Source organism: Papio anubis, chromosome 18, assembly GCF_008728515.1.
Source record: "Papio anubis isolate 15944 chromosome 18, Panubis1.0, whole genome shotgun sequence".
Lineage (NCBI taxonomy): Eukaryota > Metazoa > Chordata > Mammalia > Primates > Cercopithecidae > Papio > Papio anubis.
Window position 1 is genome coordinate 32,731,817 of NC_044993.1, and position 13,154 is coordinate 32,744,970.

At 51.3% G+C, this 13,154-nt stretch overlaps 1 protein-coding gene across 24 annotated transcripts in view; it reads right to left on the reverse strand.

The window, feature by feature from the left end:
* Positions 1-13,154, reverse strand: part of LOC101001074 (protein NLRC5) — a 79,484-nt gene that overhangs the window by 11,464 nt on the left and 54,866 nt on the right. For 14 of the 24 annotated variants that reach the window (XM_031658224.1, XM_031658218.1, XM_031658215.1 and 11 more), the window contains 7 exons: positions 12,014-12,058; positions 10,858-10,947; positions 9,871-9,954; positions 5,798-5,881; positions 2,277-2,366; positions 2,023-2,085; positions 1,597-1,683 (listed from right to left, as the gene is read on the reverse strand). In XM_031658224.1, the coding sequence (XP_031514084.1) occupies positions 1,597-1,683; positions 2,023-2,085; positions 2,277-2,366; positions 5,798-5,881; positions 9,871-9,954; positions 10,858-10,947; positions 12,014-12,058 (543 nt within the window). Of the gene's footprint in view, positions 1-1,596; positions 1,684-2,022; positions 2,086-2,276; positions 2,367-5,797; positions 5,882-9,870; positions 9,955-10,422; positions 10,559-10,857; positions 10,948-12,013; positions 12,059-13,154 lie in introns of those variants that run through there. The other 10 variants (XM_031658225.1, XM_031658222.1, XM_031658216.1 and 7 more) reach the window with 7 other exon arrangements.

A 13,154-nucleotide genomic window follows, 5' to 3' on the forward strand; every position in this document is an offset into this window, starting at 1 on the left:
CTCTGTTGCCCAGGCTGGAATGCAATGGCACGATCTTGGCTCACTGCAACCTCTATCTGCCAGGTTCAACTGATTCTCCTGCCTCAGCCTCCCAAGTAGCTGGGATTACAGGCATGTGCCACCACGCCCGGCTAATTATTTTTGTATTTTTAGTAGAGACAGGTTTTCACCATGTTGATCAGGCTGGTCTTGAACTCCTGACCTCAGGTGATCCAATCACTTCGGCCTCCCAAAATGCTGGGATTACAGGCGTAAGCCACCGCGCCCAGCTAGTTTTAGCTACAGTGTCAGAAATAATATAACCAGTGTGTCCTGGAGCATCTGATTTTCCTCCAGGTCTGTGACATTTTTGATGCTTGTTAACTTCCTCTTTTCCTGAGAAACGTCATTTAAAAATCGGTTTGTCTTATGAAGCCACTTAATAAAATAGTCTTTAAAATAAGAAAAATTGGCTGGGTGCGGTGGCTCAAGGCTATAATCCCAGCACTTTGGGAGGCTGAAGCAGGTGGATTGCCTGAGGTCAGGAGTTCGAGACCAACCTGGCCAACATGGTAAACTCTGTCTCTACTAAAAATACAAAAATTAGCTGGGCATGGTGGCTCATGCCTGTAATCCCAACTACTCGGGAGGCTGAGGCAGGAGAATTGCTTGAACCCAGGAGGCGGAAGTTGCAGTGAGCTGAAATCGTACCACTGCGCTCCAGCCTGGGCAGCAGAGTGAGACGCCATCTCAAAAAAAAAAAAAAAAAAAAAGAAAGAAAAAGAAAAGAAAAATTTCCCTCTATAATGAAAAACAAAAAACTCAAAGACATATTTCTGATTCATATCTCTTTAAAATACATTCCAAGCGCAGTGGCTCATGCCTGTAATCTCAGAAATGAAAATTGTGTGGCATTTTTGGTGGACTGCTCTCTCTTTATTTCCCACTGGTCCTAGGCTGGATTCCTAATGCGTGTGAGTAGGGACTCTGCATTTTACTAGCTGTGTGACTTTGGGCAAGTTTTTACACTCTGTGTCTCAGTTCCCTCATCTGTAAAATGAGAACAATACTAGTATCCAGGGATACGGGAAAGACAAAAAGAACACGTCAAGCACTTAGAGGAGAAAGTGCTCAATAGGTGTTAGCTATTATTATTCCACCCATGCAGGGGCTGACTATTCGAGTACCCAAGACAGGCCACGCGGATACCACATCTCGACAATACAAGAGACTGCAGGACCCAACCCTGGCTGGCTCTGCGTCCCTCCTCAGGCAGAGTCATTTAGTGCTTTTAACCATCTGCTGAGCCAACAATGAATCTTGCGTTTTAGCCCCCATCTGCCAGCAGAGCTTGCACACACTTGAGGCTGAGGGCCAAGTCAGAGGGCGCACCGTGGAACTAGCTCCACCACTCCGAGAGTGGGGGCGGGAGAGAGAAAATTGATTCAGGGAAGCTTTGGGTATGTGACCCAAAGTCCCAGGCATCCCTGACAGCTGGTCCTGAGAGGCGTAGGCAGGCACATGACTATATGGGCACACACGGACCCTCTTCTCCCCTCCAGTGCCCCTCAGGCATGCATCCATGCTCCTCTCCTTCCTCCTCCTCCCTCAACTTACTCCACCTGGCTGAGGTCTTTACACTTGCTCAGCAACCTGCACAGTGACTCCACATGCTCCTGGCTGAGGCTGCAGCCCGTGAACCTGCTGGACGGAGGTAGAGGGGACAAGCAGGGGATGGGGCGTTTGGCCACTGAGACCACTTCCACCCTGGCTAGTCCAGGGCACAGCTTCCGAGCTCCAGGTGGGTCTCCATTCAAGCTTGGACCCTCTGGAAGTGTCCAGAATCCACTGCTCCCACCCCCCCAGTAGATCCCACCCGGACCTGTGTTTCTTCGTGCTGGCGCGAAACAAGTCCCTCTGCAGGGCTGTTCCACACGAATGTTTTGTGCTAGGCAGTCTGTATGCTGCTCTCGCCACCCAGGAGGCAGATCTACTGGTTCCCAACATCAACTAGCTGCCTGGGCACAGTTTAAGGGGGCTTACCCACAGCACACGCCTTCCTGCTCCTCATTGGATCTGAAGTGCAGGGTTGCATGGTGCAGAGACCTGGAGCAGACAGCACCTGGGTCAGACAGCTGCAGCCACAGCCTCAGGATGTCCCCACGAGGCCAGCACCCCTCCTCCAGAAGCCCAGTCTCTAGTTGGGTCCTACTGGCTTCATCCTACCCCCTCATACCCACCAGACTCCAGGCGCAACCCTTCAGGACTAGTCCTGGCTGTCCCAGGGGAATGCCCACCTGAGATCCACCTTTTTAACCCGTGGGCACAGGCTTAAGGTGTTGGCCAGCAGGAAGGGGCTTTTCGGGGACAGTCCCGTCTGACTCAGCCTGAAAAGGAAAGGGGGTAGATCCCAGCAAGATGAGTGGACAAGGAATCTGGCTAGGCTGGAGGGTAAGGAAAGGGAGGGTGGGGAGGGGTAGCAGCTGAGCAAGGCAATAGGGAAGCAGGCAGGGGCTCAAGAGGCACAAATAGGGCTGAGGGTCAGGCAGATTTGGATTTGAGTCCCAGTTCTGCTTACTGGCTGTGTGACCTTGGACAAGTGACTTCACCCCTCTGAGCTTCAGTTTCCTTATCTGGAAATCATGTATGACGCTCGAGGTATACGAGAATTTAATTACATCATGCAGGTGTGCTGCCGGGCATGGGACCTGTGCTTGCTGTTATTATTACTATTGTTTTTACCTGCAAGCACACATTTCACAGGCGAGTCCTTGCTCACAGAGAGTGGGAAGCTTCAGGCCCTTCGGACACAGTTTTTAAACCTTAGCGCTATTGAGATGTGGGGTCTGATAATTCCTTGTTGTTGGGGGCTGTCCTGTGCCCTACAGGATGTTTAGCAGCATCCCAGATCTCTAATCATTCGATGCCAGTAGCAGCACCCCTCACCCGCGGTCATGACCACCAGAAATATCTGCAGACATTTCCAAATGACCCCCAAGGGCGAAAATCACCCCCAGGTAAAAACCACTGCCTTAGAGAAAGTGAGATGGGTCCACCTTGCCCTCAGAGGCAGCCTCAGCACCTCCATTTGCCTCACCCAGTAATCGTCCTATCAGCTTGTCTGTAAATTCCACTCTCAAGATCCAGCCTGAGTCTACCCACTTCTATCCCACCCCAGCAATGATCAGCCCCCAGCATCCTTCAACCTGCTGCACACATCTCTTCCCATTCTCATTTCCACTCATATCTCTCAATCCCTTCTCTACCCAGCACTCAGACTGAACTTTTGAAAACCCAAATGAGGACCAGGCACAGTGGCTCATGCCTGTAGTCTCAGCACTTTGGGAAGCCGAGGCGGGTGGATCACTTGAGGTCGGGAGTTTGAGACCAGCCTGGTCTGTCTCTACTAAAAATACAAAAATTAGCCGGGCACGATGGTGCACGCCTGTAATCCTGGCTACTTGGGAGGCTGAGGCACAAGAATTGCCTGAACCTGAGAGGCAGAGGTTGCAGTGAGCCGAGATTGCGCCATTGCACTCCAGCCTGGGTGACAGAGTGAGACCCTGTCCCCACCCTCTCCCACGAAAAAGAAAGAAAGAAAACCCAAATTATTCCTCTCCCTTTCATGTTCCCAGAAACAAAAGTCTAAACTCTCCCCATGGGCGCCAGGCCCCGTGCGACCCAACCTGAGCTCATCTCTCTCTTTCTCCTCTCCTCGGACTGTCCCTGCCAGCCACTGTGCTCTTACTGCATTGGTTCTGCGCTGTTCCTAGAGCCCACCAAGCTTAATCATGCCTCAGGGCCTCACACATGCCGTTCCCTCTGCGTAGAATGCAGTTCCCTGCTCTTCACAAGGTGAGCTCTCTCTCTTCTTTTAGGTCCCAGCTCAGCGTCCTTCCTCAGAGACATTCCCTGATGGCTTCTGCCATCATCTAAATCACCTCTCCAGCCACTCTGCACCACATCCCGAGAAAATTCCCTTATAACTGGCTAAGTTCATCTTACTTGATTTTACTTTACTTATTTTTCAGCTCCCACTACTGGAAGATGAGCTCCAAGAAGATAAGGACATAGTCAACTTTTTCTGCTGTGTCTCCAGCCCCTCACACAGTGCCTGGCCCACAGTAGGGGCACAAGCACTACAGGCTGAGTATATAAAGTTTAAACCCTGGCAAGTGGTCAAGCTGACCATCCCACTCCAAAGGCAGACAAGGAGTCAGGGTGAAGCTGTGTGACTTAGGCAAAGAGAAGTTCCTCTCTGGTCTGAGGTTACCAACCTGTTCAATTTTAACCTGTCACCTTTTATGTCCAAAGGAGTCCTGTCTGACTCATTCTTTCCAGGGACGGGGGACTATTACAGGGTGCCATGGGGTGCTGTGAGCTGGGCTGTACTTGCCCCTGGAATGTGGTCACGTCTCCTTCCTCCCTCCCTCCCAGATAAAATCCAAGCATAAGTGAGATCCTGGAGGTGATGTGAGCCATCTTAGGCATTCCAGAGAGCCCCAGCCTTTGCACTGATGTTATTAACATTATGAGTTACTTTCCTGTTGTATTTTTTCATCTCAGCTGCAGCTGCTTTCCCCACCGCTAGAAGAATGTTTAAAGTAAGAAAGTTATTTTTTTCTTTTTCTTCTAAAATTTTTTTTTTCTTTTTTTTTCTTTTTTGAGATGGGGTTTTGCTCTTGTCACCCAAGCTGGCGTGCAATGGTGCGATCTCGGCTCACTGCAACCTCCACCTCCCAGGTTCAAGCAATTCTCCTGCCTCAGCCTCCCAAGTAGCTGGGATTACCGGCACCCACCACCACGCCTGGCTAATTTTTGTATTTTTAGTAGAGACGGGATTTCACCACATTGGCCAGGCTAGTCTCAAACTCCTGACCTCAGGTGATCTGCCTGCCTTGGCCTCCCAAAGTGCTGGGATTACAGGCATGAGCCACCGCACCCGGCCTAAATCCTTTTAAATTCTAACCAGTCTGAGCTGAAATTAGAAAATAGTTTTAATACTTTGGGGGATGCTGCTTAAATTCCCTTTTTGCAGAGTTTGATGGTGATCTTTCAAAAGCAGCATGTGATATATACAGGACCTACATCTGTACAGCCCCTTTCTACGAGTGGGTGACCTTCCCGTGGGTGGGGAGAAGTAGGACAGCTCATTTGTCACAGATTTTCCATTTCTTTTTTTTTTTTTTTTTTTTTGAGACGGAGTCTCGCTCTGTCGCCCAGGCTGGAGTGCAGTGGCCGGATCTCAGCTCACTGCAAGCTCCGCCTCCCGGGTTCCCGCCATTCTCCTGCCTCAGCCTCCCGAGTAGCTGGGACTACAGGCGCCCACAACCGCGCCCGGCTAATTTTTTGTATTTTTAGTAGAGACGAGGTTTCACCGTGGTCTCGATCTCCTGACCTTGTGATCCGCCCGCCTCGGCCTCCCAAAGTGCTGGGATTACAGGCGTGAGCCACCGCGCCCGGCCTGATTTTCCATTTCTTAAGTTGATTTTAGAACAACTTATTTGAGTCCCAACCCTGGGGGAATGGGCAGGGGATATTAATCCCATTTGTCAGATGAGGAAACTGAGACGCAGAGGAGGCAAACGATGCCCCCTGAGGTTGACAAAGTATTAGGGTGGAACTCGAAGCAGATTTGAGACCCCAGTTGTGCCGGGTAAAATGAGAAAACAATCTAAGGAAAGAACGGAGCGGGTAGAGGGGGTTGGAGGGGGTAAAGGGGAGTTGAGGGGTTAGAGGGCAGGTACAGCTTTGCCATGGAGGAGCCTTAGGGACACGAGCACAAGGAACTGGGAAATAGGAAAAACTCTCGTCTTACTGCAGCAGGCTCAGCTGAGGGAGTCGAGGGAGGCAGTCCAGCAGAGTCTCCAGGCTCTGGTCACTCAGGAACTCGCAGGACAATCTGTGAAACAAAGCATGTGGATGAGGTGGGGGAAACCTTCTAGGAAAGCAGGAAGCACGGCCTCACAGCCAGAGCCTTCTGGAGATGGGACCTAACCAGGGTCACCTGAAACATTCTCTCCTAGCACTGGGTCCATGGGTTATCTGTGGGGCTGGAAGAAGAGGAAGGTCTTGTAAGTTTGGAAAATATGGGGTTAAGCCAAATTAAATGGTTTTGTTTGCTGCAGGGCTTCTCCAAGGCTGTGATAGGCTGCTGTGCATTATGAATTTCCTAGGAGCTATAGCAGACTTTTCCCCAAACTAAATGGACTAGCAGAATTAATTTTTGAGGGCCATGAAGGTCAGTGTTCTGCAAAACATGTTTGTTAGGAAAAGAATGTGGCTGGGCACGGTGGCTCATGCCTGTGATCCCAGCACTTTGGGAGGCTGGGGTGGGTGGATCACCTGAGGTCAGGAGTTTGGGACCAGCCTGGGCAGCATGGCAAAATTCCACCTCTACTAAAAAAAATACAAAAAATTAGCCAGGCATGGTGGTGCGCACCTGTAGTCCTAGCTACTCAGGAGGCTGGGGCATGGGAATCGCTTGAACCTGGGAGGCAGAGGTTGCAGAAAGAAAGAAAGAAAGGAAGAAAGGAAGAAAGGAAGAAAGAAAAGAAAAGAAAACAATGCTGCCTCAACCCAGATGAATGGATATGACAATGGAAATTCAGCATACAACAGGTCAGCAAAGGAGACAGGGACTGGCTCGGGTCTCTAGTTGCCCACTAACACCAGACCAACCAGCTCATCATTGTCCAGATAATTTGTCAGAACCCAGTGCATTTAGGAGAAACTCCAGATACCCGCCTTGCTGTCTCTGCTCTAGATGGAGGACCAGGACAACTCAAGACTCTGAGCGCCCTGGGGTTTACATACAGCCCCTTCCTGGGGGGCCTGGAGCCACTTCCCGACTCCCGCGGACCTCTACTATATTCTCCTTCTGCTTTCTCCACCTTCCCCTTCCTCTCTTTCTGTCTTCATCCTCTGCAGGCTGCCCTCTCCCCTCTCCGGGGCCTCCAAGAGCCTGGCCCATCTCCGCTGCTTTCTCCTCTGGCTGGTTGCAGGGGAGGCATGGAGTGCAGGGACCCCACATCAACTGGCTTGGTGAGCTGGGGGGCAGGGTAGGGCGGGAGGAGCAATCTGTGGTCCTGGGGCTGGAAGCCTCATGTTGGAGCCTCTGCCAGGGCCTAGGCTGGAGGCCCAACTCTACCCTTTCTGCCCCAGGGACTGGGCATAGGCTGCTGAGGCACAGTCAGGACCGGGGCCTTCATTGAGGGGTGGTCTTTCCAGAAACACCTCCCGTATAGCGTCCCACCAGACCCCAAATACACCATGGGTTCTCGTTGGCAAAGGAGGTGCTTACACCCTCCTTTTATTTATTTATTTATTTTTTAAGCAATGGAATCTTTACTCTTTACCACATCCCACATGGTATGCCCATATGTACACAGGCAAAGTGGACCTGCAGTGCTTGAATTCAGGGAGTGGGGATGGAGCCCCACTATCTATCTTCCCTGGCTTCCCCGGTGGAACCCCAGCACACAGTTGGTGAGTCACTGGACTTCAGCATTGAGTACCTTGATGACTATTTATAACAATAATCCTGCAAGTGATCACAGTACTCCACAGTTGGTAAAGTGGTTTCATATTCACTATTGCACTTTCTCAAACCACAGGTGACAGAGGGGGCCCTGAAACTCCCACCTGTGCTCAAACCACCCAGCACTGCCAGTGGGCTTTATTTATTTATGTATGTATTTATTTATTTATTTATTCTTTTGAGATGGAGTCTTGCTCTGTTGCCCAGGCTGTATTTATTTATTCTTTTGAGATGGAGTCTTGCTCTGTTGCCCAGGCTGGAGTACAATGGCACGATCTCAGCTCACCACAATCTCTGCCTTCCGGGTTCAAGCGAGTCTCCTGCCTCAGCCTCCCAAGTAGCTGGGATTACAGGTGTGCAACACCATGCCCAGCTAATTTTTGTATTTTTAGCAGAGATGGGGTTTCACTATGTTGGCCAGGCTAGTCTCGAACTCCTGACCTCATGATCCACCCACCTTGGCCTCCCAAAGGGCTGGGATTACAGGCATGAGCCACCGTGCCAGACCCCCAGTGGGCTTTTTATATGAAGCTTCCTCTGCAGGTGATTTGTCTTGGCCAGAAGAGCCTGCATCCCAGTCTCCTTGTGTTCCCAGGATGTGGCCCAGTGCTTGGTATACAATAGGTACTTAACAGTCAAATCATGTAAGAGTGATTTTTGTAGCACTGACTGCAGTGCTACACAAAATAAAACACAATACCTAGAAGCAGTTTGGATCTCAATCTAGACCAAGCTTGTCCAGCCCACATGGCCTGCTGCCTGCAGCCCAGGATGGCTTTGAATACAGCCTAACAAAAATTCGTAAACTTTCTTAAAACACTATGAGATTTTTTTTGGTGTTTTTAAAATTTTTTTTTTTTAGCACATCAGCTATCACTAGTGTTAGTGTATTTTATGTGTGGCCCAAGACAATTCTTTTTCTTCTTCCAATGTGGCCCAGGGAAGCCAAAAGATTGGACACCCCTGATCTAGACTCTAGAAGGGTATGGTGGAATAACTTGCAGCTCATCCCATACTGTGGCAATTTAGTATTAAAAGGCATCAGTATACACTCTGTGAAAACAGGTAAGAGACAATCAGGGACCACTGACCATTGGATGACTTTAAGAAATTACCGTTAATAGGGTAAGTCTGGGCCAGGCGCAGTGGCGCACGCCTATAATCCCAACACTTTGGGAGGCTGAGGCAGGTGGATCACTTGAGGTCAGGAGTTCGAGACCAGCCTGGTCAACATGATGAAACCCTGTCTCTACTAAAAATACAAAAATTAGCCAGGTGTGATGGTGGGTGCCTGTAATCCCAGCTACTCAGGAGGCTGAGGCAGGAGAATCGCTTGAACCCAGGAGGCAGAGGTGGCAGCAAGCCGAGATCACGCCATTGCACTCCAGCCTGGGCAACAAGAGCAAAACTCTGTCTCAGAAAAAAAAAATAGTGTAGGTCTGATAATGATTTTATGGTTATGTGTTTGAACCTGGAGAAGGACATGGGAAGGCCACACTCCAGGGGGTCAAACTGGATTATCTGGTCGGAAGGGCTGGAAGGGCATTTGAGATGGGGCTGGAAAGCAAGAAAAAAGACTGAAGTAAAATGGAAAACACAGATGCTATGAAAACACAGTGCATGAAACTATAGAATGCAGCTAGTTGATTACAGCAAACAGGTAGAAACTGAATATGCAAATAGACAAGGAGTAGACGGTCCTGTGGACACATGACAACATGGATTTGATGAGAGAAGAGGTTGTTTAGGTGAGGCAGGTTTTGTCTTGGATTTCTTTATTTTAAGGTAATTACTGTAATAGAATCACCACAATGATAATAAAAGGAAAGGCTGACCATCCACTGTGCAGATGAGGAAGCTGAGGCCTGGGGAGTTAAAGCCCTTTTGAGCCAAGAGTCCTGATTCCAGGTCCAGTCTCTGGTCCCAGACCCAGGTGTTCTGGGGTGAGTGAGGTGACAACCCCACGGAGACAGGGGGTGCCTTGAGGAAGGGCTTTCAGAAGTGCTACGCTCCAGCCATGGAGGCAGGTCCAAGTGAGGGCCCGGGTGAGGCTCCAGTGGTGGGGTCGGAGGTAGACAGGGCCCCCGGGTGCCCTGAGTTGAGTGGATGGTGCAGGTGAAGGCTTCCCCAGACCAGCACAGCATCTCCCAGTGGGAGACATGTGCTGCCTAAGGCTGGGGGCTGCCGAGAGACAGCCAAGTTTCTACCAAAGGCCAGGGGACTCTCGTGGGGCAGGGCTGGTGGGAAGAAACCAAGAAAGACCCACCTGGCTTCTAACCAGGAAGCCCCCTCCCAGGTCACTGGGCAGATCCCCACATGGCGCCCTCTGGGGCTGTGTCTTCGTTACTTACTGGAGTTCCAGGGGTCCTGGGCACTCCTTCAGAGTGGCACAGAGGTGGGTGAGGCTTGGGGGCTCCAGAGGACACTCACTGAGGCTGCAAAGGGGCAATGGGCAGGGCAGGGAATCAGAGAAAGCCCAGGGTCCCTGGCTAGCCCCAGGGGCTCTCTCCTTCTCCTATCATTCCTCACTCTAAGTAGGAGGCTACAGGCCCCTTCCCCTGTGGGGCACTCGCTACCCTCCCGCGTCTCCCCTGCAGCCCCCATTCCTCCTGCCCTGACAGCAACAGTGCAGGACCCTGAGGTCCCAGCTGCCCTTGTCAGTGACTCCCCAAGTCCTCCCCACCGCCCCCTCCAGAGCCCAGGCCACCATCCTCATTCACCTTGACCATTGAACACCCTCTGGGCTTCCACTCTTGCCTCCCTGCAATCCCTCTCCACCCCGCAAGTGTCTCACATTTTAACACTGCAAATCTGACCAGGCCTCTCCCTGTTACCCTCTGTGGCTCCCCATTGCCCTGGGGCTAAAAGTGAAATTGAAATGTCCTTCCCAGGGCCTCACTTGCCTCCACTTTCCTGGAGGCCTGGAGAGAGGTGGGGCCAAGTCAGTGTCTCACAGCCTCTCATGGCAGAGCTTGCAGATGGGGAGTGCATTTGTGGGGAGAGAGGCCAACCCCTTTCTTTCTGGAAAATGGGTGTTCCCTAGAGCAGGTGGAGACCTCAGGCAGAGAGTGGCTGAGCTGCTCTGTTTGCTTCACAGAAATGTGGAATCTTCTCTCCAAGGAGAATGCGGGGCATGGGCCAGCTGAGCTGCCCCTCAGGGGTCAGAGCCCCCCCCACTCCCGCACCCCTCACACCCACCACTCTTTCTTTTCCTCTTCTCTTAAACTCCCTCTCTTCCCTCTATCCCAATCCCCAGCCCTAGCCCCTGCCAGCTCTGACCCCTCTGATGCCTCATCCCTGTTGTGGTTACCCCCAAACGAGAAGTGCTGGGACAGTACCGGAGGCTCCTGGGTATGCAGCGCCGACGGAACCCCAAGAATTCGGCTCCAGCTGGGAAGTCTGGCGAAGATCCAGTGGTCCATATATCCCTAGGAGGGGGATCATTTAGAAAGGAGAGTTCAGACCACCCCCACGGACTCCCAGCCCAGCTCATATACCCCTAGGAGGGGGATCGTTTAGAAAGGAAAGCTCAGATCACCCACATTGGACTTGGAAAGTCAGGGCTGGAAGGCATCTCAGAGACAATGAAGTCACTCGATCCTAGCTCAGTCCCTCATTGTTCAGATGCGAAAACTGGGGCTCAGGGAAGGGAAGCCCGAGTTAGAAAAGCCAGCAGCTTGTTCCTGTCCAGGTGAGCAGGCAGGAGGATCCAAGACAGAGCCTCTCTGACCATTGCTTGGCATCACGTGACTTCTGCCTCCCTGTACGACAGTTCTTTGGGCTTCAAGAACCTGGGGGTTCCCCAGAAACAGAGATCCTATCCTGGGAAGCAAGACCACCCAGGCTTGAGCCACCCCTGGCTCCTGACAGCCCACCTGTGTAGCAGTGCCTTTTCTTGACACATTAGCTGTGGATTCTGTCTGCCCAGCCAGCTGCACCTGGGCCCACCCTATCCTCTGCCACTGCTCCCAGCTGAGGCCAAGAGGCCTGATCCCACTAGAGGGCAGCCGGGAACATCATGAAGAGCTAAACCAGTATTGGTTGTTTACTGCGAAGACATGGAAAATTTTTTTTCAGAGCACCAACGGCCCCTGCCTTCAGAGCGTGAAAGGGCAGTGACATGTATGAAGGGGTGAGTCTACAAAATTCCCCGAAAGGCAAAAGCACAAATGTTCTCCTGTCTCGTCCCACAATCTGCTGCAATCTGCTGGCACCTGCTCTGCTCTGGTACCTCTCCCAACCATATCCCTCCCTTCCTCCCATCTGCATTGCCTCCTTCCAAGGGGAAAACAGGGCAGTCGATTACTGACAATTTACAGGGCAGTTGGGGGGTGGGGGCAGTGGTTACTGAAGTGGTGATTAAACCTAGTATGCCAGACCTGGGTGGTTTAACTGAAGACTGAGTAGTCAGCATGGGTCTGGGAGTGGGGGACCTGCAGCAGATGGGGACCAGAGTGGGAGGGGACTCCCCCACCCTGAGTATTCCCTTCTCACCTGCCTGTCTTGTCCCCTCTCAGGAGGATGTGTTGGCTCTCAAAGCTGGAAGCAAAGAGGAGGCAGCAGTTTGAAAATGGGCAAAGACCAACTTCCCTGGTAGTGGCAAGAATCCAGACTGGTCAGGGCAAGGAGGGCCTGGGGTGGCCTGCTTTCTCAGCAAACAAAAAACAGATCAAGCAACAATTACACGTATCAAGGCATGTGCAAAACACACCACTGACATTTCTCATTTGATTTCACAATGAACAATGAGGTAAGAAATTCTTCTTTGTTGTTGTTTCAAAGAAAGGGTCTCGCTCTATTGCCCAGGCTGGAGTGCAGTGGTGCAGTCATGGCTCACTGCAGCCTCAACCTTCCCCAGGCTCAACTGATCCTACCGCCTCAGCCTCCCAAGTAGCCGGGATTACAGGCATGCCCCATGATGACTGTCTAATTTTTGTATTTTTTGTAGAGATGGAGTTTTGCCATGTTGAGCAGGCTGGTCTCAAACTCCTGGGCTCAAACGATCCTCCTGCCTTAGCGTCCCAAAGTGCTGGAATTACAGATGTGAGCCATTGTGCCTGACATTTTTTTTTCTTCGAGACAGAGTTTTGCTCTTTTGCCCAGGCTGGAGTGCAATGGTGTGATCACAACTCACTGCAGCTTCGATCTCCTGGGCCTAAGCAATCCTCTCACCTCAGCCTCCCAAGTAGGTGCATGCCATCATGCTTGGCTAATTTTAAAAGTTTCTATAGAGGTGGGGGTGGGTCTCACTATGTTGTCCAGGCTGGTCTCAAACTCCTAGGATCAAGTGATCCTCCTACCTTGGCCTCCCAAAATGCTGGGATTACAGGGGTAAGCCATAGTGCTTGGCCCCCAGATTTCTTAAAAGTCTCTGAGGACAATCCAAAGAATGAGTGAAGCAGAGTCAGTGAACTCTCTAATGGTGGATTTGGAGAAATTTGAGCATCCGTGAGGCCATACTTATTCATTCATTTGATCATTCATTCATTCAGTGGACACCCATCACATGCTCTCTGGATCTGGCACTGCCCAAGGTGCTAAGGATGATAGTTCGGCATGAACTTGATGGATGAGGGGCTCATGTGGGAGCAGACGGCCTGTGGGATGGGGGAAAGAGGCAGGGCTGGGGGCGGAG